At 34.0% G+C, this 24,206-nt stretch overlaps 1 protein-coding gene across 3 annotated transcripts in view; it reads left to right on the top strand.

The window, feature by feature from the left end:
• STS (steroid sulfatase) overlaps nucleotides 1–24,206 on the top strand; it is a 111,061-nt gene that overhangs the window by 25,046 nt on the left and 61,809 nt on the right. For all 3 annotated transcript variants that reach the window (XM_085212728.1, XM_085212710.1, XM_085212720.1), the window contains 2 exons: nucleotides 5,233–5,656; nucleotides 12,314–12,450. In XM_085212728.1, the coding sequence (XP_085068854.1) occupies nucleotides 5,233–5,656; nucleotides 12,314–12,450 (561 nt within the window). The remainder of the gene's footprint in view (nucleotides 1–5,232; nucleotides 5,657–12,313; nucleotides 12,451–24,206) is intronic.

Genomic DNA, 24,206 nt, shown 5'->3' with positions numbered 1-24,206 from the left:
AACTTTTTTAGAAATATCTGTATTACGAATATCATTCGGTACTGATGTTCCTAACTTGAAAAGTCCCCCTTATCTGTACTTCATTCTTAGAAAGTATGAAATACCTTCATGTTTTGTGAGACCAAAAACAGAATAACAAGAAATCCTAACATAAATATATTTAGAGCAGGTATATTTGAACCATGGTGGAAAAATCCAGTAATAGTTTGTCATGTTCATCTTGGAGTTAACTCCATATTCAATTAAAGAATACTGCAAAAAAAAAATGATTTTTATGTTTGTGACAAGCACTGTAACGCAAAGCTTTTTTTTTTTTTTGGAGTTGACCTAGTTAATGTTCTTTTTTTAACTATTTTCACTGCAACATGACAGCTTGCCACTTAGATTTTCAGAAGTTATCTCCATGAAGCTTAATGAACAATTCTTCCAAGCAGCCTGAATGATAGCTATGCAACTATAAGATGTATATTACCATATCCTTAGCGTATAATGAAGGCTTCAAAAAAAAAAAAAAAAAATCAAGAAGAGACTTAAAATTAAGGATATGTAAATGACAGAAAGAAAAGTTATGTAGATTTGAAGACTAGATAGACAGACAGACACTAACTATTTTCTGTCTCTGCTGGTATTCTTACCACATCATACTATTTTAGGCCAGGGAATCTTTGTTTGGTTCAATCTAACTCAGCAATTCCCAAACAATGGCCAAATTCTGCTCTTGGGATGGATTGGCATAATGATAGCTTGAAGCTCTTCTGTTCCTCAGGCATGTACCAACATTTTCTTTTCCACCAGGTTTCTCTCCCTTTACTCTCTAAGGCCATTTGCTCCATAAATGCATTCTTCTATCTCTTTATATATATGTGTGTGTGTGTGTGTGTGTGTGTGTTCTGAATACCTGCTTCCTCTTGCTTGATACATCCTTAAATATATTTTAGCTGTAAATCTTTTTTATGCATACACTTTTTTACCTTATTTCTTTTCCCCTGGGGCACAAAGAAGGTGACATCCTACAGAAATGGCAAGTGGAAACTAATTCAGAAGATCTGCAATAAAAAAAAAGTTTTTCTCAAAAAATTTAGATACATTGATCTCTAATATTTCACCAGTTAAAGATTGTAGGTAGCAGCAAGAAATGTTGATATTTTGTGGGAAATAGCTACTCATAATCTAAAAAATCCACTTCAGGTAGATCAGTATTGTTTTAGCTACTGCTATAAATACACTGATACTGTTTTTCCTACAGCTCTACTCAATTACACTTTACTAAAGATCAGCTTTCCCTTATGGCTATTATTCAGTGCTATATAATCAGTGAATATACAGATGTTATAATTATGAAATAAACAAGAGTGTTTGGCTAAGCAGGTTTTTATACCAAAAAGAAAATAGGTAGCGTGCTTACCCTTATCCTGGGCTCACTGTAAAACTCCAAAGGAGGGACCTCCAGAAAGAGATCCTTCCCCCCAGATCGTCACCTCTTAAAAGGATGAATTGCCTTCACCTGTGCTCTCAGAGCTGACTCATTGCTTGCCTCAGGTGGTCAGTCAGAGGTTCAGGCCGTGATTCAGCAGTTCCCATACAAGTGCATTGTCTAGCATTCTAGGAAGTTTAAAATACACTTATGTAGATTATCACCAAAGTTAAAAATACTAATTTATAAAGAGGAATTTGTACATTTAGTCCAGAATGATATATTTGAACACATCATCACATTAGTAAGAAATAAAAGACTATCTGCGTCTATGCAGTAGAATTAATGGAGCAGTTTTTAACAGAAGGGTTTCTAACTATTTTTTGGGAAGAGGAAGTTCAGGGGAGATCTTGTGGCACTCTGTAACTTCCTGAAGGGAAGTTGTGATTAAGAGGGTTTTGGCTTCTTCTCCCACGCAACAAATAGGACCTGAGAAAATGGCCACAAGTTGCGCCAGGGGAGATTTAGATTAGACATAAGGAAAAGCTTCTTTTCTCAAAGAATGGTCAGGCACTGGAACGGCCTGCTCAGGGAGGTGATGGAGTCAATGTCCCTGGCAGTATTCAAAAGGCTTCTGGATGAGGAGCTATGATATGTGGTTTAGGAGCTTAGCGGATAGTAATGGTGCTAGGAGGATGGTTGGGCTAGATGATCTTGTAGGTCCTTTCCAACCTTGTGATTCTATGATTTGTGATTCAATGAAAATGTTACAGTATTGATAACATATGCACAAATATTTTGTATTATCATAACTACTATGTATTTCATATAAATACATTTCTTTGAGCATATAAAACATTTTTATTTGCTTCTTGGTCTATATTTTGTATCTTACCTTTTATCTGTGGATCAGAAAATGATACAAAGGAAATGCATCAACATACATAATTGAAGCTTCAGATTGCTCTCTTTTCAGCTGTCTGAGGGAAAAGTAAAGGAAAACATGTATTGCTACAACCTACCCCGCATTCCAAGTTCTGAAATCTGAGTTCAGAATGAATTTTTTTAGCTGTATTGGACTTCCTTCTGAAATCCACTTGTCTTTCATTGCACTGCTTTTGCTCTGCAAAAATTTTAGTTGTGGTGGAAGGATAATGAAAAAAACTAGGTTTCAAACGCCCAAGGAACTCATCATGAAGAATTAACAGCATAAGTTTCACTCAGAAGCTTGATAGAAGCTGCTGAAATTCGTATGATGCTTGGCTGGTCCAAATTATGAAGCTTTACTTTTGCAAAAAAAAAAAAGCATAATCACAAGGAATGATAGATAAGCTATAGAAGAAAAAAAAAATTAATAAATTATGTACATAACCATCACTTACTTTTTGAGAGTAGTGCAAGCCCTATCAAAATACTCTGTTTCATCAGCCAATTAAAAATGGCAATTTTTTCTTTCAGTCACAGTTGCTGGTATAATTAGAACCTCTGCGGTTCCTTTGCCTCACTAGCTTGCTCTCTGCTATGTATGGTTTCAGTTGCTTCAAACAAATATTTTCTAAAGCCCAAGTTCATCTTGGTTGTAGAAAAATTTGTTGAGCTTGCTAGAAAACTGTTGGTAAGTTTTACACTGTCCTTAATGTTTTATTGCAAGATTCTTCTCTTCTGGCTTGCAGTGTCTAGTTTTACTGCCACAGTTTAAACAATTGTATTTATTTATCGTAATAAATCACCTTGAAAATATATATGATTTGAGTTTCTTATATATTTTTTAATTTGTTTATAGGTGCTTTCAGTTTAACAAATAAAAGGAGGAAATTAAAAATTTTAAACTTTAAGATTATTGTATATTCATGATTATAAGCCCATATATTTATTTCAGTTATCTGACTTTATGAGGATAGTTTGATGAATTTGCTACATATTGGGCTTTAAAATTATTTAAAATTATATATACATATATATAATATAATTATAATATAAATATATAATATATATATATTTAAAATTATTTCTCAGAGAGAAAAAATTGAAACATTTATTTTCAAAAGTCTATGCCTTTGGTCTCTGGCAATGAAACTTAGACTTGTAATCTTTGATAATCCTTTATTGTACCATTTCTACTGTCTGAAAATTCAGTAAAACTTTTCTGATTTTGGTCACAATGTTTGCTGGGTCAAGTGAAAGGAGACACTACAGCCATTCTGTCCATGAAAGCAGTGCACATCTACTGCTTAAGGAGTCTATCATGATAAAAAGTGGTAAAAATCTTGATATGATGCAAGAAAGCTATAAAAGGCTTCCATTTCACTGCCACGTTAAGCATACCTGAAAATGCATTTCTAACTGCATCTCTAATACACAGAAGTATTTCTAATCAAAGACCATCTAGGTATGTAGGAGATTTAGAACATTCAATTAGACTAAAGATTACTATGGCATTTTCCTTCACTTCTGCTGATGTGTGAACTTCAATGAATGTCATTCCAATTTTATGCCATAGTTTAGCTGTTTATGAAGGAGAAGTAATGATGCTAAACCTGCTTGCTGTGTATTGTTTCAAAATATCAGAACTGATCCTCATCTTCGTGCTCTTTCATACTGCATTCCCTTCATTCATTACTGCCAAAGATGGGAGATGCTCTGCCTGCAATCAAGGATTCTTTCTTGGAAATATGTAATGGCTTTTGCTGAGGTGGTAAGAGAAAGGGGAGATTTCTATGTATGCTTTATTCCTTTCATGTGTTTTCTACTAAGCAAACCAGGAAATGCTTGCAACAAAATATTTCAAATTTCTTTGAGCTCAGTTTGGCCCAACAATATAAATTGCCATTTATTTTATCAAAGGTGACGCTGAAAGTTTTGTCAAATATTCAACATTTTGTTGGTGATACCAAAGAGCATTGCTCTAATGTTAATTTATGGTTAGAGGCTTAATTAAGTTTTCTTCGTTTTGCATTAGAATTTAAATAAAAGCTACCAAACAGTTGGATCCATTGTGCTAAGCAATGCAAAAGAATATGATAACAGGTTATCCTCGAGTCATAGAAAGAATTAACTAAATACTTACTTTAATCTGCACAAATATAGATTATATCACTATAATGCAAATCAAATTCACTGTTTCCACTATTTTTTTGTGTCTGTGTCCAACATTACTGCAGAATTAGAATAATCTCCTACTCAAACTGATGTGAGCTGTAGTATTTTGTAGCAATTTGCTAATTATGAGTTACTTTTCATATATCCATATAAAATATACATATATAAATACATATATACAGTGAGGAACAATGCAATTTAAGAGAATTGGTATTTATTTAAATAATAAATGCTTTAGTAATTTCATTATTGTTTTTATTTCCTGCTACTGTCTTTTTCTATTTTCTTTAAGTAGTCAAATATGAGTGATTTGCCAGATAAGGTATTTCATAACTCTGCATTCTTTCTTCCTCAGAAAGCAGCAGCCACTACAAACCAGTGTTATTTTTATTCTATTACTTAACTACACATGCACAAAGGCTTCATTTTCAAAGCTGAATATGTGTTAGAGCTCTTCTGCTCTTCAGTGACCTGCTGGCCCACTCAGAATTTAATGGTCTCCATCAAGAGCGGTACCAAACTAATTCCAGCTAAAAAGAGGAACAGATATGAAACAAATTATTTGATGAATGTGTAAAGAGAGTTATATAGAAAATAGGAATCCACACAATAAATGCTGGGGCAGTATTAGGTAGTGACAGTTTCATATTTGGAATAGCTCACAGTGCAAGTTTGATTATTTAACTACAAAAGTACTTACTGTTCTCCTCTCTTTGTAGGAAAGTGGCATCTTGGGATGAACTGTGAAAGCAGTAATGACTTCTGTCACCACCCTCTCAGTCATGGATTTGATTACTTTTATGGGCTTACTGTGACCAACCTTAGAGACTGCAAGCCTGGCCAAGGCAGCGTGTTTTTAAAAGGGGTTCAGAGGTACCTTGTCATCCTAATCCAAATCCTTGGAGTCACCGTGGTCTCATTGGCAGTAGTGTATTGTACTGGCTTCTTCAAAGTACCTTTCCAAGCACTGGGCATCTGTCTGTTAATAACCTGTATTTCACTTGCGGTTTTGATTTTTTTCTTTTATCATTTCCGACACCTGAACTGCTTTTTAATGAGGGACCATCAGATAATCCAGCAGCCATTATCCTATGAGAATCTTACTCAGAGGCTGACAACAGAAGCTGTACGGTTTATAGAAAGGTAGGTTTCTAGCTGTGGTTTGAGTTAATGATGGCAATTTACAATGACATTGCTTCCTAAAAAGTAGATTACCACTTTTTTCTTTAAAGCATGACTAAAATTAATCACTGTCAAGTGACAGTTTTACAACAAAGAGTATTTATGTGTTGAGGAAAGCCATCACTTTCTACTTTGTCTTAATCTCTATTTTTTTTTTTTCCAACAGTATGTCATTAATTCCTCTATAAAAATTACAAACTTTTTACGTTTATTTATTTCAGAATAAAAATGTTAAAAAATACATATATTAAATTTCTAACACTTTTTAGGACTTTCATTATTCGGAATTTCAGGTAACTAAAAATATGAAAAGTATTTTGTAATGTGACTTAGTTGTATGAAAGCAAAATGTGGAGTTGTAATTTATACATTTTCTGGAATGAGAAACTGCTCTTCATCATTGTTTTGGTGCATCCATTAAATGATGAAAACTGCACCAAGTAGGAACTGTGAATACATTCACATGATATCATTGCTGAATGCAAACTTAAACCAAAGAATCAAGGGCTAATTTTTATGAACTTAAGGATGGGATGTGGTAGTCAGCAATATTATTAGCAAAAAACAATGCCTGTTAAAGTCTTGATCTACTGCAATTTTTCTGTCATTTCATTCATTATAAATATTTGATTTGGCTAGCTCTACTCAGAATGCCAAAAAGAAAATGTCTTTTAAATCAGATTTCTTTAACTCTCATGAGTAAATAAAATTAAACTAAAGCATCATTATTTCCTCTTGTTAACAGTGATAGATAAATATACTTTCTCATTTGGATTCTAATTAGTTTAACAATGTAATACTTGTTTATTGTAAATGCACACAAGAACACATGTACACACCTGTGGAAGTTTTTGAGAGCTAGTGACCAAGCTTTTGGTGGTTTAAAATGTCTCTTTTTATATGTATGTACAGGGAGATTCTGCCTTTTTGCATAAGTGTATTAATTTGCTGTAGTAATTCACAGTGTTTTGGAGATCTCTGAATTATACATTTCTTTCAACACATTCTCAGTAAAATGATAGCTCCAAAACATGGGAATTCAAGATTGAGAATGAACACTAAAAAAGTGGTAACGCTATTTATTCATTCTCATAATGCACACAAAACATAACTTAGTCAACGTATAAAGCCAGCTAAACAAAATATAGTCTGTGTCAGCACAGCTCTGTTGACTCAGCTGGAGGTTGAGGCTTTACATCAGCTAGCACTTGGCCTCCGTTCTCAGAGTCATTTCTGGACAACTGGACAACAGTTATTTAAAATTGAAGTGAAAGTTAATAGCATATATTAGTAATTTACAATAAACTTCATTACAGGAATTCTGCAATTGTATTGAGAATTATAACCCAGACAGTTTAGAGTCAAAGCTAAATTAAAAAAATATATCCAAACATATTAGGGTGTTGAGAAGCTGTTAGAGCACCCAAGCAATCTTAATTGTGCCCTGTAGTGATTTCGTATGTAAGTATATGGTCATAAAACTTGCTCCTGGGGAAAAGTATGATTAGATTAATATATGCTGAACTGATCTGCCCCATATAATATTGTGAGCAACAAAATCAATATTTGCTTTGACACACTAGTTCTGACATTATGTCAGTGTATCCATAGACCATTGCTTTTGTGACTTATCTACTGACTTTGACCATTTGTAGGGCAATGGCAATCAAGAAACAAAAGGGTTTTAACAGCAGATATGTACGCATGCAGTTTTATATGTGTATATATATATGTAGTTATGTGCATTAAAAAGACAACACACAACATAAAATAGATATTTTATCTATGTAAGTTTATTATACCTATTACCTGTCTTTGTAAGTTCAGGCAATGGATTTTCTTGAAATTATTCTATTTTCTAATTATTTCTATCATACTGTCAACTTTATGACTTCTTTATATCTATCTATCTATCTATCTATCTATTTATATCTAGTCATCAGTTTTGATATTTTTCAATCCTTAGAATTTGCTCACAGAATAGCTATGCTTTGTTTTGCTTACTCTTCTTCACTCTGTTTTTTGGAAAGGTGACATAGTATTTTTTCTTTCTCGGTCTACTATATGTTTATTACTCTTTTTATTTGCTCATAGGTAGAGAGAAAGTAAATACAATATTGAACATTTGGAAATGACACTGCAGAAGAATATATACAATTGCATGTGAAAGATCTGATGTATGCAAACAAATACAAATTTAATTGCTCACTCTAATTGTAAGTGGGCAGGTCAGCTCACTGGTATGTTAATTCTAATTTTACTTTTCCCCATAAGCAAGTGCATGTACATATTTTAAACATACCAGAACAGTCTCCAGACATTACAGTATATCTGAAAGTCAAATGGATGCTAATTATTTCATTCTAAGTTCAGTGTGGTTGTCACTCATGTCTTTTCAGCATATCCTTTAATAGATTACCAGCGGCACAGACAATCCAAATTAGAAAATGCCAGACCTTTTTTTTTTTTTAACATCTTAGAAACCAGTAAGACAGAAGTATTACTCTATGTTATAGAATCTCTCTCTTAACAAATTCAGATAGCTGATGACAATTAATAACGTTTTGTTTTTAAAGTGAAGGTGGTATTTTGTTTTAATAGTAAAGATGATATTGAGAAATTTTCATGCAGATTTTTTTTCCAGTCATAGATTACATAGCCATAATGTTCAAAATTTGTGTAGTTATTATTTTTTTTTAACTACTTATCTATTCTATTTCAGTGCTTGAAAGACTGTCATGTATCTAGATTTATTTTCATCTACTCTAGCAGACTTGTTTGGAATTTTTCCATGTGTCACTAGGTGTTAATATCAGGCAGTTGGCATGTTGTACTGAAATCAACCACATTTTAATAAAGCATAGTGTTTGTCTAGCTCAGTATGCATGAAGCACAAGAAAGACATGGAACCATTGAAGTGTTTCCTGAAGAGTGCAAAGAAGATTATCAGAGATCTGGAGAACTTCTCCTTTGATGGAGGGCTGAGGGAGCTGAGCTTGTTCAGCCTGGAGATCAGAAAGCTCCGGGGAAACCTCATTGTGACCTTCCAGTTCTTAAAGGGAGCTTATAAACAAGGTGGAAAGTGACATTTTATATGGTCTGATAGTGATAGTACAAAGGAGAATGGTTTTAAACAGAAAGAGATTAAATTTAGATTAGCTGTTCAGAGGAAAGTTTTTACTCAGAGGGTGGTGAGGCACAGACACTAGCTGCCCAAAGAAACTATGAATGCCCCATCCCTAGAAGTGTTCAAGGCCAGGTTAGATGGGGCACTGAGCTGCCAGATCTAGGTAGCAACCCTGCCGTAGCAGGGGGCGTGAAATTGGATGAACTTTAAGGTCTCTTCCAACCCAAAGCGTTCATCTTATGATTTTCAGGCAAAGCTAGGTATATCTACTTTCATAGCTGCTGTGAATACTTTCATCACTATAGGATCTGTAGCTTAAAAATTCATGTATTTTGGGATGGAATTTCACATTACCAGAAATTTTTTTGTTCAGAAAGATAGTACCTGTTCATCTTATTAAAGATTAATACAGAGTTCATCGTGGGCAAGTAAAACTAAGCCCTGTCATGTCATGTTCCCACTTAGTGTCCAGAATTAAATCATGCAGAAAATGTCCCTCTGATTTGACAGCCACAAGCCTACAAATACCAAACCTTGCCTATTGCTCTGCCACAGTGGTTTTGGATGAACATCAGTGCTTGGGAAGACAAACAGAAGTATCCAGGGAGCTTTTAGTTCAGCAAATACTTGAAACGAAATAACAACAACAAAAGAGCTAAGGACCTGTTAGGTGAAGGGTGATCTCATATTAAAGCTGTTTTTTTTTTTTTTTTTAATAGTTCAAGCCTGAATTAAATATTTGGATAACGCAAAGATTCCTCACAGTAAATAAGCAGAATTTATATAGTGCAGTGGTGTTACCAGCAATGTGATGCATTTAGGTGTTTTCAGTGTCAGGTAGGTATACTCTAAGGAATGTCATGTGTTGGATCCATGTAATTTATCTTGCTATTCAGTAGATTGAAAAGAATGTGATTTGTGTTTGGATAAAAATTGCTTGCTAGATTTGGGTAAGTGAACCTCAGATCTTTAGAAGCTGAAGTTCCCTGCGTCTGAAGTGTGTAAAAGATAGTGATGACACATCTTTGAAGGAGCTGTTTACTGAAGTGATTCAGGAGAATGAAGTTGTTATTGTCAAATATCTCTCCTACCTACTAGCTAATATTATCATTCCATTTCAAGGTCATATTAAAAGTAGTCTTTTATAATTCTCCTCAAGGAGTTTTGGCAGGAGATAAATAGCTGCCTGTGATCTTTTATAGGATATTAAGAGGTGAGACACTTCTCCAGCTGACAGTGAGTTGTCAATCAGAACCTGTCAATTTGGATTGCAAAGGAGAAAATGATTTAGTGCCCCTCTATTTTAGTCATTGATTGGATGCCTTTTATGGAAGTTTGATCTTTATATCAGTTCTGTTAAAGAAAAGAATTGCTGTGTCTTGAAAATAAGTACTTTAGCAATACAGATATACATTTACGAGTATACACTATCTGTGAAATCAGAACAAGACAGTTTGCATGAAAAGTAAATCATGCCTGCACTGTTACAAGTAAAAAGTATACTTTTTTGTGGTATTCCACCCTAAAATTTATGTATTGCACTCAATTCAATGAACTGTGATTTAGGAAAAAGCTGAAGATAAAGATGCAGTAAAAGAATACAGATTGTAAAAAACAGCAGAAACAGCTGCCTTGGAGAAATGTTCTTTAATGAAGGGTCAGTGTTAGATTAAGATACATAATAAACATTAAATTTATAAGTATACATCTTTTTTATTTGAAATGCTGACATTTTCAGTCTTTTTAATTGACTCAGAAGCCTCCTATATTATTTTTGCTACTGTAATGAAAGTTTCTCACACATATGACCTACCAAATAACAATAAATACAAACCTCATGGTAAATATAAATTTTATGAGAAATATTATATTTTTATTTTTGGGAATCTCTACTTTATAATAAGTTTATCAGTACTGAGATCATAAAGGATATATGAAAAGTTATCTGAAGGGAACTCAAATATTCCTTTTCAATTTCCAACATGATAAATACTCTATTTATTCTGTGATTACTTGACCACTTTTTAAAAAAGGAGATATATCTATTGAGAAAACTTCCCAGTCAGAAACACTGTTATCCAATGAATAATCTAGATAAAATTTTGCCTTTTTATGTTTATTCATTGCTGCCTGTGTCAATAAGAAAGTTTTAACCATGTAACTTCAGTCAGAACAGATCCAATCCATGAGAGTAGACAAATAGATCAAAATATACTATATTTATTATTTTTCCTTGTTAGTAGAATATTGATGTCATATGAATCTCTTTTATGAAAATACTTTGTTGATAGATCAGAATACGTATTTTTTAAATGAATAATTTGCATGTGCATATCTGGATTGTTCCTCCATCCCTTTCAAGATGGATGAATTAACTGCGAGAGGAAATATCTAGTTTTCCTTTGATGTTGGCATGTATCATATATATTATCTACCACAGAAATGACAAGGGAAAATACAGTAAAAACCCCCAAAATGCTTAATAATTAGCTGAGTGTCTTAAGGTGAGATCCAGGCAAGTTCTCTGGGTAGTGCTCTTGTGATTCAACTGAAATTTATGGCATGTGTAATGTATTACAAATGTTGTTAGAGCATATAGTAGTAAATTCAGCTAGTACTGCACACTTTAAAGTAAAGTTCTATAAATAATGCATAAAGAAATATTCTTATTTGAGCTTTTCTTTCACAGCCTGCTGGAACTGATCGTAAATATCATGTTGACGTATCACATGAACAGCAAAATTTACGGAGTCTGTTTATTGCACTCTTTCATCTCAGTTCAAGAAGTAGAATTAAAACAATGGAGACTTTATTACAGTGAGAGGAGAACTATTCCTTTGTATTAATATGCATTTTAAAATTATTTATGCCTTGATGCAGCTTATAAAAATGCAGTGTATTTCTACTGTTACATGCTAATCATATGCATAAAAATACCTCATTAAATAACAGGAGAAGATTTTGTCATAAACCTTAGTCTGGATAAAGGAGAAAGTGCTAGTATATTTGGTTTGATACAGTCTGATATTATGGTATTGGCCCAGGTTCTTACAATAGTCTAGTTAGTTTATTACCTTCCATACGTATATTGTCCTAAATGGGTATGTTCCTGAACAGAAGTTGCATTAGGGCTCTTAAACATATACTTCTAAAACTAATAGATTCTTGTAGCCAGAATCTGCTAGATTCCTGGCTTTAAATAAAATCTCTTTCTACAGAGATAGTAAACAGTAATTGATTAATTTTATTTATTTATTTATTTATTTATTTATTTTAATGCATTCAATTCAGTGTGCACTTAATTGAAATTTTTACTGGCTGTGTGTTCAGGATTTACCCTGTAATCAGATACTTCATCCTACTTTGTATTCATTTTGGGGTTTTTTGAGCTCCACTGCCAAAAGAATTCTGCTTCAAATTTTTTTTATAAAATAGACTAAATCTAGTTTTTTATTGTTGTAGTTATTTGTTTTGTTTTTCTTTTTCCACAGGAACTATAATGCACCATTTCTTCTTGTCCTGTCTTATCTTCATGTCCATACTGCTCTATACGCTTCAAAAATGTTCAGAGGAAAAAGCAGGCATGGATTATATGGAGATGCTGTGGAGGAAATGGATTGGAGTGTAGGTATGTTGATCTTAGTTTAGTATCAGTGAAGGTAATTCATGCATGTCCATCAAACATAGAATTCTGGAATTTAGATATCTGTAGTATGTTGCACATAATTGACTCTAATAGTTAGGGGGAAAAAAACAGGTAAGATATAGTAACTACTTTGTGATGAAATTTGTTATGTCTTAGAAAACTCTCTTTGACTATAACAGTAAATCAGTGTGGACTTTCTTCACGAAAATGGTGTTTCCTTGTTCATGAATTCAGCTTTGGTGCATACGGATGTAGAGTGCTCTGAAAGTAATGCCTCCTATTTATTTCCATGGAAACTACAACAGATACAAAGAATAAAATAACTCTACTTGATAGAACAAATTCACATCTACAAGCCACCATTAACTATGCACTTTTGCCAGTGACGAACAAGAGCATGCATGCCATGCTTATAAAAATCTGCATGGCCATCTGGAACTTGGCTAATCTTTCATATAGCTGTAACCACTTCTGAAATGCACCACCCTCCTTCTCATTGTGCTCACATTCACTGTTTGGTGTTCATAAATGCTCAGCAAGTGTTGAATAATATCAGTGGATGCCATTTTTTCTGCATGGAGGAATTAAATTCCACCCTTTGCTTTACATGCACTTCCATGTCAGATGCCATTTTGTCAGACTGTCCCTCTGCTGCCATCTGTCACACAGAAACAAAATGTAGTAGAAGATTGGTGGGAAGGTTTAACCTTTACTGCCATGCCACCATCTGCCTCTGATGTAGGCCAACATAATAAATTAAGAGGCACTGATTTTAGAGTAGCCCTCATATTTTTAAACTATGCAAGCATGTGTGTGGATAAACCTTGTGTATATTCCTCTGCATCTTTTGCATCAAGAATTCTAGTCGCAGCAGTGAGAGGACCAAAGACAAAGTACGTTTAATGACTTGTAGTTTATTTAGTACAATACTTGCAGAAATAAACAATTTGGGAAAAACCTTATGAGAAACTGTATGCATTTGGAAGGAATGGCTTTCAGTTTGTGGGGTAAATGAATTAAGTAGAAAAAAAAAAAGCTCTTTTCTGTGTCTGATTTTGTAAAGAGAAAGAGGATTTAATTCAATGTGTATTACATACTTTATCACTTCCGTCAGTGCCAACCTGAATTTAGTAAATCAGGTGCTTGCACTTCATAAGGATATTCATGAGTCCTGTCATCTTGGTTTGCCTTGTCTCTGTGGTAAGCTTGTTTCACTGCCTGGGTTTGATTTTTCTATTTCTTTTTCTATTCCATATTAACAAGGATGTTCTAGCCCAATTGATCATTTTCTGTCTTTGGGTTTTGCTGCCCCCTTCAGGAGAGTGGCTCTGGAGTTTAAACACACTGGAAACGTAGGCAGCTGCCATCTCCTGTTTCAGACTATCTAATGGTGCAGAGATGATAGCAGATTGAAAGCCAGAGTAACCACAGGCTTGTAGGAGATGTGTCACACAAACTGTTTCAAACTGCAGGACACCAAAATATGACTTTGAATGATTGAGATAAATCAGATATAAAAATCTGGTAGTGATAGCATAGAAATTTTGGAAAAAGTCAAGAGAAGAGAAACATAAGTTTCTTCTAGCATTGTCCTTTATTATAGAAGCATCAGAGCTAGCAGGGCTAGACCATTAGAAAACAGATTCTTGGCTAATTTAAACTAGTGTACAAACGCCAAATTTTGTCTCAGCCGAGGATCTGGCTATTTGGTGTTGGTATATGTCTTATAAGACTCCTCTTTGGACAGATTGCATATTGGCTCTGGGAGGCAGCAAATGTATTTAGTTTCTCTGCTATTTTTTCCTCTATTATTAATATGATGAAAGAAGGTTATGTCTGACATTCTAATAGAGACTGAAGGAATAACATAGACTTTTTTTTTTTTTTTAAATTGATGAGAGCACTATTTCCATTAGCTTCCACTAATTCCAGTCTTAATGAATCAACTATATCAGACAAAGTACATTTATTCGCTGTACTATTGATGCCGGTAACCGTGATTTCCTGGAGTACTTCTTAAGACATTAGTAGAAGAATTAAACAAAACTGTTGGAAAAGCTGAAAAAGATGAAAACGATTAGCTTTCTACAAAGGGTTGTATTATTATTTGTTAAATAGAAATTAGTATTTATGCACAGAAGAATGTAATTTGCAAAATAAATAAGAATACACTAGGCCACATATAGCAATATGCTACACAATCCTTTAATTAAAGATAGTATAAACATAATAAATAAATAATGAATGTATGGAAAACATGATTATAGTATATCATCAAAAATGTTTGACTTTCCAAGAAACCAATCACCAACTACAATTCATTTCTAATAGAAATTCTCAGTGTACAATTTGTTGAGTGTTGAGAAATATCAATCCTTTATGGATGACTAAAAAGAGAAGAAAAAAAAAAAAAAGAACAAAAACCTGGAGGAGAACAACAGAAACAATGTTATGGTTCTCAAGTGAGAGTAACGGAAAATTTATATCAAATTGGGCCATGAAATACAAATTAAATATTGTCCCTGATTTGAGAGACCAATTAGTATCAGAAAGAAAGCTCTAGCTGTCATACGCAAGAAGGAGAATAATGTCTTTTCTAAAATTAAGACAGAGAAGTCCACTCAGACTAGGAATCCTAAATGAAAGATAATTCACCCTTTTTATTTGTTTATTTATTTAAATTAAATTACCTAATTGGGCAATAATTCAATTAAAAGACAATCTCCATGCTAGGAGGTGAAAAACAAATATAAAGCATAAATAAAATACTCTATTGAATGTTTCACATTTGTGACTTGTTAAACCAACATTGAAGAGTATGATTACAGTCCATGTCAAAAATAGTAAATACAAAGTATTTGAATAAGCTTTAGGTCTGTGTATTTTTAGTATTTTTACATGCTGATATGTGTTTAACAGAATTCAGTGTTTAAACCATTCACAGTCATAATGTCACTGTATGCGACATGCCTTACAGAGTTATTCTCTGGATAATAACATTAAATTTGTTTCAATGTAGGCTAAGCACCTTATTAATGCTATTAATTATAATTCAACTGAGAGTAGATAAAATAATCTTATAGTCTAAAATGTAAAAAATAAATGATGAGTGAATGAACAGTGTTATCCTTCTTTTCCTTTCTCTCTTCTTGCATTCCTTCATTTCTAATTCAGTATAGGAAAGTAAATGGATATTTTCAGATATTTTTTTTTTTTTTACACTAAATTGCATAACACTAATTTCATTAGTGTTAGCACTGTGAAGAGTTCTGAAGCCCACTATGGACTTGTATGTAAGCTGCATGAAGACAGACTAATTCAACACCACTTTTGGAAATGACTGTTTATTGTTCTGTTTACAGTAGTAAGCCTGCTAACCAGTTTTTAATCCTTTGTGGAACAATCAGTGGTGAATGTCTAAAGTGTAAAAATGTCTCAGAAATTGTAGTCTGGCACAAGCTAGGTTCCTGTAAGGGAACTATGCTGGATGTTTTTATTATGAGAATGCCCTGCAAGCTGGAAAAAAACTTAACTGCTTCTCTGCCATATTCTTTTATTGTGTATTAGGATCAAGTTATGCCAAGATGCAAAAGTTTTGCCATCTGATTTACTTAATTAGAATAAGAGGAGTGGGATCTTAATGTGTCTTACTCTTACTTCAAGCTTGTCGTTGAGATATCTTAAAAGGTTCAGTAAAATTCTATATTGTGAGAGTAGCTCCATATCTCCCCAGTACAAAAGAGATACTAGAGCTACTGAAGAAAGTCTGGCAGAGGTCTGCAAAGGTGATTTACAGGACTGGAGCATCTCTCCTGTGAGGAAAAGCTGAGAACACTGGACTATTCAACATAGGGAATAGAAGGCACAGGGGGATTTCATCAATATCTACAAATACCTGAAGGAGTGGGCAAGAAAGACGAAAGGCTCTTTCTGTGCCTGCTGACAGAAAAAATGGGCACAAACTGTAGCACAGAAGGTTCCATCAGAAAATCAGAAAGCACTTATTTACTATGGAGCACTGGCACAGGTAGCTTCGGGAGGATGTAAAGTCTCCTTGGAGATATTCGGATGCTGTCTGGACATTGGCTGGGCAACCAGTCTGAGTGAAGTGATGGACCAGAGGTCTGTTCCAATCTTTAACTATTCTGTGATTCTCTGAGATGTTCAAGAAAAGGGGAAAGAAACTATTCGCTAAAATCGATTTATATTTTGAAAACAAATCAGGCAATAACTTCTAAGAGATAGTCTGGAGGAACTATTCACTGAAGAAAACAGAAGCAAAATGCATCATGTTACAACAGTGATTACAGATATTGAGGATGCTGATTATATCTTAAATAAGAATTCCTTACTAAATTGTGCACTGTTTTCTTGCTATATCTAATGATGGACAAACAAAAATTAAGATGTGAAATCTAGAACGGAACTTGTAAACCCTAGCTTTTTTAAATGAAATCTCACTATATTTCAATAGCTAGAATTATTCAAAATCAAATTTATGCTAGTATAATTCATAGAAAAATCAGTAATCAGAAACTTTCCTTACTGTAGAGTTTATGTAAGACGAACACTAGCATGTTAATAATCTCCAATTGAATGAGTTTAAGTAAAGACACCAGGAAACAGTAAAAAAACGAAGAGATTTCACTTCCTATTTATTTATCAGGGAGAAATAGAGATTGAAGAATAATCTCACATTTGGATTATAATACTGATCCATTTTAGAGCTGAACAAAGTAAATATTTGTGTCTACATGCAAAGAAAGGACTTTAGAAATAAACAAAGAAATAAACCACAGAGGAGGAAACAATCATCTAAGGACTGATCTTTTTCTTAAGAGTATTCTTTTGTGGGTTTTTTTGTTTGTTTGTTTGTTTTGTTTTGTGTGTGTGTGTATGTGTGTGTGTGTGTGTGTTTTTGGCAGAAATTCATAAAATAGAATTGAATCATTTTTTTTTTTTCTCTTCTGGCCCTAATTTTATGGTGTTGTATATAATCTGAGTTCCTATTTACCTTATTAATTAATTTCCTTTCCAATGAAGCACCAAATTTTGATGACTATTTGTTTTTTAAATCACTATTAGAAAATTGTAAAGATAAATATAGGGTAATGTAAGGAAAATGGTTCAGAAGGGATAACTATCACTACAGAATTCAGTAACCTTTCCTGTGTAGTTAATGTAGAATACTTAATCTTGACACCTGGATCATTGTTCTGGATCAGTCTTTCACTGAGAGCACTGTCCCTAATTTTTAAACCAATAGTGTTAATGTAATTGAAACCTTGGGTACTAATGCAGGATTAATGTATATATATACAAATAATGTATGTGTGTGTGTGTGTGTGTATATATACACACACATACATATATGTATATATGTTTATATGTATATATTTTAACAGATAATATACAATTTCTGTGATCATTAATGTTGATCATTTTCTCCATTTTTGACTTGTGTTAAACTCTCAAGTGAAGTAAATCAGAGTTCTAAGTGGGGACTATTCCAATGTAGTACAATTGACTATTGTGTTTTTTCTCAGACCCCACTGTTTTAGTAATAGATTGGTAATAGTAGAACATTTCCAAAAATAATGTGAAAGCTATTTCTGGAAAACCATAAAATATTTATGGAAATCTGTAATATGCTCACAACCAATTTAGTAAAATTCTTGCTCTAGGGTAGGTATCATAGTCTAAAGCACTCACAAAACAAAACATAGGGTCTAAATTTTACAGCCAAAGAATTCTTAATTTTTGTATTCTTTTATAGTAGCATGTCATGTGTCTTCTATTTCTTAGTAAAAGTATTTTCCTTCTCATTTTAAAAGTTATTTTACACTTATGAGCCTATTGGCTCTTAACCTTGACCTATTTTTCTAATTACAAAGTAATTAAGAACATTTTAGTAGTTATTTCAATTTTTTTTTTTTTTGCACTGATATTGTATTCTTAGATTTTTTAATATGCTTTTATTTTTTTTTTCCTTTAATATGCTAGGAAAGAGTACTATCTTTTATTCTTCTGAGAAACAGACATAGCATCAGTAAGTTTCAACTGAAACCAATGCCTTTTCATTAATATATAATTGTTAATGTCTGTTATTGTGAATTACCACAGCTTTATTTTAATAGACAGTAAAGTGTTTGTGTGCTTTCAAACCCTATTTGGAATCCCACTCTCTTAGTATCAGTCTAGAAATATATTGTAAATCTTTTGATAAGTCTGAATTGTGATAAAAAATCAAAGTAAACAATATAATGAAAGAAAAAAAGCAGTCATCACTTTCTGTAAAGCAATGAATTAGCTATTCTTTTTTTTTTTTTCCAGAAAAAAAATCTTGTACCTTAGATCTTTGCAAGATGAGCCTAATTTGTCATTATTTTTCACCTGATGTAGTCATTTGTAACAGTGCAAAGTCAATTTAAAAGATAATCAAAGCAGAACGATACCACCATATTATAGATGGTAGATAATCAGACTTAAATTGTTTTATCCAGCTATGATGAATGTGACATAATCTTAGCTGAGCCTGAAAAGATGAAACTGAAGTTCTGGAGAGTGATACCTGGCATGTTTCTTGACCTTGCTTTTCCGAATTGATACTGGTATATGCGAGAAGTCTAGGTTTATTTTTAAGTTGCTTGTGTTATTATTAAAGATGTTCAGCTAGTAACTCTAGGAATAAGGTATGAAGCCAGTTAAGTACTTTATGAATTGTATTTTCCCACTCTCATCTTCCATCCTGCACTTACTCTAACATAAGAGACTGGTTTTGTTTTGTTTTGTTTTGTTTTTTTCAGCTAAGATAGTTAAGCTCTTGAAGCACATTAAGTCTTCAGGTCAGATCTGGGAAAATTGTCAATAAGAATGCAGATTAAAGAAATTTGTAGTTCTGCTGTTTATGATGTGGATGCTTTCCAGTTGTGATCTGGGCTAAAACTCAAACACATTTTATATGTCACTAAACAATAATGACTTTCAGTCACTACTGAACAGGATTGAATTTAAAAGGTAAGTGATAAAAGACTCCTGTTTACTCTCTGATAAGCCTCCTGAGCTATCTAATCCTCCTTAAGTACAATTTCCTTTTTCTATAGTACATCTTTGTACACAGCAAATCTCCTTGTAACATTATTTACAAGATTTTAAAGCAGATTTTAAGCAGCCATTCCTATATCATTTTTTAATCAGCCAGATTTAAGTAATGTCTTGATAATGCATATTCCATGATAGAAAACTTCAGTGTAATGTAGCTTGTTGTAGTAGCAGTACTGTGTTGTTCGAAATTTGTTGCTATCTACTGAACAGATTTCATTTGCATCTGATATGACATGAGTTAAATTATCAGCACAAAATATGCTAGTGTATTATTCACTTTACAAAAAAGTAATACTACCACTTTCAAAATTTTAAAGTTTTTCTGTTAGTAATGAACTTCTGAAAATTGATCCTAATAATAAAAAAAAAAAAAGTGATCAAAATGCTCTAATCAGTGAAGAAAAAGAAATACTTGCTTGAGATAGGCAAATATCTACTGGTAGGAGAAAGCTCACAACTTGCTTCAGACAACCTTGAGATAACAGAATCTCAGAGATTCTCCGGACTATAAGGATATGAAAGTCTGCAATGGAATGGGCAACCAACATTTTGTTTGATCTACCACATAAATGATATGTTTTTTTTTCTCCATGCTTGAGGTGGGTGGGGAGTCATCATCATTGGGATTGAGAACACAGTAAAGGTTTAAGCAAAAACTAATATGGAACGTAGTGACTTCTCTGTATACTTGGATGAGAGTGATACGTAAACAGAGTGCTGAAATGAAATAAGAAACAAGAAACACTGAATGGGGCTCATGTTACAGAATTGAGGCTAACATCCTAAAGGTAGAGAATCTCAAAAATACAGACTGAGAACACAGTTTAATGGAAGCTAGTAAAGGTTTTGTTGATAATTTGACTCTGTATAACATTTTTAACTGTGAAGCTGCTAAGTGGAATTATGTTTCCTCTATCTCAAAGAAATACCAGAAGTGAATAACAGTCATAGAGAGAATTGGATCAGGATGAAAGACAGGGATGTGATTTACAGCTCCCTTTTCTATCTTTGGAGATTGTGTCCCTATTTTGAACCTGAAACCTTCAACACTGACTTATGAACATGATTTTACCATCCTTTTTTTCTTCTATGCTTCGAACACAGAAAGCAATATCTGTCAAGTTATTTATAGAGCATGCAATCATGGTTTTCATAAAGAATGCAGTTGAGCTAGTAGGTGAAGTATGCTACTGTTATAGCTTACATATCAATGAAAGAAGCTGAACATAAAATAAAGAGGCAGAGAAACTAAAAGCAAGAAATTTTGGGAGGTTGTTTAAACCTCCTCACCCACACTCTTTTCTTGTACCTTCAGACAGTTTTTTAATGGATTATCCAGTACCTCAATACAACGGATAGAGCGCATGAATAATTGTACACTTGTACAGCTACACAAAAGGCACAAAATAACTTTGTATGTTATAATATCCAGTTTTACAAAGTGGGAAATATAAATTTTTCTATGCTTGTGTCTTCTAATACAATTTTTAACCATACAGTTATATGTCATTTGTTTACCCACTGGCACTTTGTCTTCTCATAACAGATCCCCTTCTTAATGAGCAGCTATTCAACAGTAGATGTATCCTAGTTGTTAAATATGAATTTTCATGTTCTATTTAACAAAAACAGTATTGTAGTTCTGTTTTGATAACAGTAGAAAGGCACTACAGAGGGACCTGGATAGACTGGATCGACCTGGCCAAGGTTAATTGTATAAAATTAAATACGGCCAAATGTTGAGTCCTGCATTTTGGTCACAACAACCCCAGACAACTCTACAGGCTTGGGGAGGAGTGGCTGGAAAGCTGCCTGACAGCAAGGGACCTTGGTGTACTGATGGACAATATGAGCCTTCCAAGAAGGCCACTGGCATCCTGGCTTGTATCAGGAATGGTGTGATGAGCAGGACTATGGAAATAATCTTCCTGCTGTACTTGGACTTGGTGGGGCCTCACCTTGAGTCCTGCTTTCAGTTTTGGGCACATCAGTACAGAAAGGACATGGAGGTGCTGGAGCAGGTCCAGAGAAGGGCAACAAGGTTTGTGAAGGGCTTGGAGAATATGCCTTACGAGGAGAGACTGAAGGAACTGGGACGGTTCAATCTGGGGAAAAGGAGTCTGATGGAAGACCTTATTGCTCTCTTCCAATATCTGAAAGATGCTTACAGCGAGAGCGGAGTTGATCTCTTCTCACTTGTGACAGATGACAGAACGAGGGGAAATGGCCTCAAGTTGCACCAGGGTAAGCTTGGGTTGGATATCAGGAAAAACTTCTTTACAGAAAGGGTTGTTAAGCACTGGAATAGGCTCCCCAGGGCAGTGGTTGAGTCACCATCCCTGGATGTGTTTAAAAACGGTCTGGATATGATGCTCAGGGACATGATTTAGCAGAGGGTCTTTAGGGTAGTATGGTTAGGTTGTGGTTGGACTTGATGATCTTTAAGGTCTTTTCCTGCCTGAGTAGTTCTATGATTCTATTTCATGATTCTATTCTGTGACATTTCTCATCTGTTCTATGACATTATGTTGCTAGAGTTTATAACAAATTCACAAACAGGCTTTTTAAGAAAGTTTTTGTAATACAGGGAGATCTAATTAATCTGTTCTAATGAAAAACTGGAACAGATAGGTGATGTTAAGATTTACTAACTAGAATAGACAGCCAGACACCACTAATCCAGTTCTGGATCCATAGTAAAGCATTAGGACTTCTACTCAGGAGACATAGAAGTGGCAGAGTGGAGAAAGCAAGATGTTTCTCTCTTCCAGAGTTGACCCATGTTGAAGTTGGGAAATGATTAGAATGTATTTCTGGACTCAGGAACCCAATATTTCTTCTGGTCTGGAGAATTAAGTTGTATTTTTTAAAGGTAACCAAATTCCTTCATCAAAATATGAACACAATTCTTTGGGCAGTATCTATCTATGAGAATTCAGGAAATGTCTTCTAGCCTTTTATACTTTATTTATGGCTGGCTACATCTCATTTAAGTTTAGAAAATAAATAAATAAATAAACCTGGCAATCTGCATTTCAGTTTCAGTGGAGATGCAGAGATGCCTACAACTTTTAAAATCATCGCCTCTGTTTTTTGGAGAGATATATGAGATTTTTCTTACTTCTTTTGAAATGTATCTTAGTAATTTTGAGACCATACTATTTAAAACAAACAAACAAACAAAAAAACTAGTTATTTGTGTGAAAACAATAACCATAGATCAATATCAATTCTGTATTGTGATTATGAGTTCAGAAAAGGTCCATGAGAATGATCAGAGGGCTGAAGTACCTCTTCTATGAAGAAAGGTTGAGGGAGTTGTGTACATTCAGTCTGGGGAAGAGAAAGCTCTGGATAGACCTCTCTGTGACCTGCTAGTAACTAAAAGGGGCCTGCAGCAATGTTGGAGAGAGAGTCAGGTTGTGTCGTGATAAGAGGTAAAGGCTTTAAACTAAAAGAGGGTAAATTTAGATAAGACACTGGGAAGAAGTTCTTTGCTATGAGGGTAATGAGGTTGTCCATAGAGGCTGTGTATGCCCCATCCCAAAAGGTATTCAAGGCCAGGTTGGGGCTATGAGCAACTTTGTCTGTTGAGAGATGTTCCTACCTTTGCGGAGGTGTTGGAACTAAGTGATCCTTAAGATCCCTTCTAATTCAAACCATTCTATAGTGATTCTGTAATTCTGTGAATATTGTTAATTGGCAAGATGATTTGTATTAGTAAATTGACATGAAATTGAAATTTCTTTTCAAACTGCTGAATTACAAGGCTCAGATTCCTGGTGGTAATAAGTTCTTGTTGATGGAGTTGGTAGAACTCCCTTTTTGTTGACTGTGGTTTTTTGCTTCTTTTTTGGTAATAATTTTGATTGCTAAAACAACAATACTAAGTAAGCATGCTAATAATACAAGATCATTCTTCTTCTAGTAAGTATTGTACATTTTGCATTACAAAGAGCTTGTAGGGATTTTCTATTTGGTTGGTTGTTTTTTGTTGCTTTAAAAAATAATAATAAAAAAAATTGTACCAGCAGATACGTAATTGACTTTTTAAAGTTTGGGAAAGTACAAGTGTAATGACTCTTGATGTCATTTACATGGACTTGTGCAAGGCCTTTGACTTGGTCCTGCACCACATCCTTATCTCTAAATTGGAAAGAAATGAATTTCAAGTCTGAACTATTTGGTGGATGTCATAATTGGTTGGATGTTCATAGCCACAGGGTTATTGTCAGAAGCTGTATGTCCAGATGGAGGTTGGTGAGGAGTGATGGTGTCCTCCAGGGGTCCATTTTGGGAGCAGTGCTCTTCAACATCTTTTTCAATGACATAGGCAAGTGGGATTGAGTGCACCCTCAGCAAGTTTGCTGATGACACTAAGCTGAGAGGTGCACTTGACATGATAGAAGGAAGGGTTACCATACAGATGGACATGGCAGGCTCAAAAAGTGGGCACAGGAGAACCTAATGAGGTTAAACAAGACAAAGTGCAAGGTGTTGTACTTCGGTTGAGGCAATCCCAGGTGTGAGCACAGATGGGGAGAAGAACTCATTGAGAGTGGCCCCGTGGAGAAGGACTTGGAGATACTGATGAATGAAAAGCTGGAGATGAGCCAGCAAGTTGTGCTAGTAGC

Source organism: Meleagris gallopavo, chromosome 1, assembly GCF_905368555.1.
Source record: "Meleagris gallopavo chromosome 1, MGAL_WU_HG_1.1, whole genome shotgun sequence".
NCBI classification, from domain to species: domain Eukaryota; kingdom Metazoa; phylum Chordata; class Aves; order Galliformes; family Phasianidae; genus Meleagris; species Meleagris gallopavo.
This window is presented reverse-complemented; position numbering and strand designations above follow the sequence as displayed.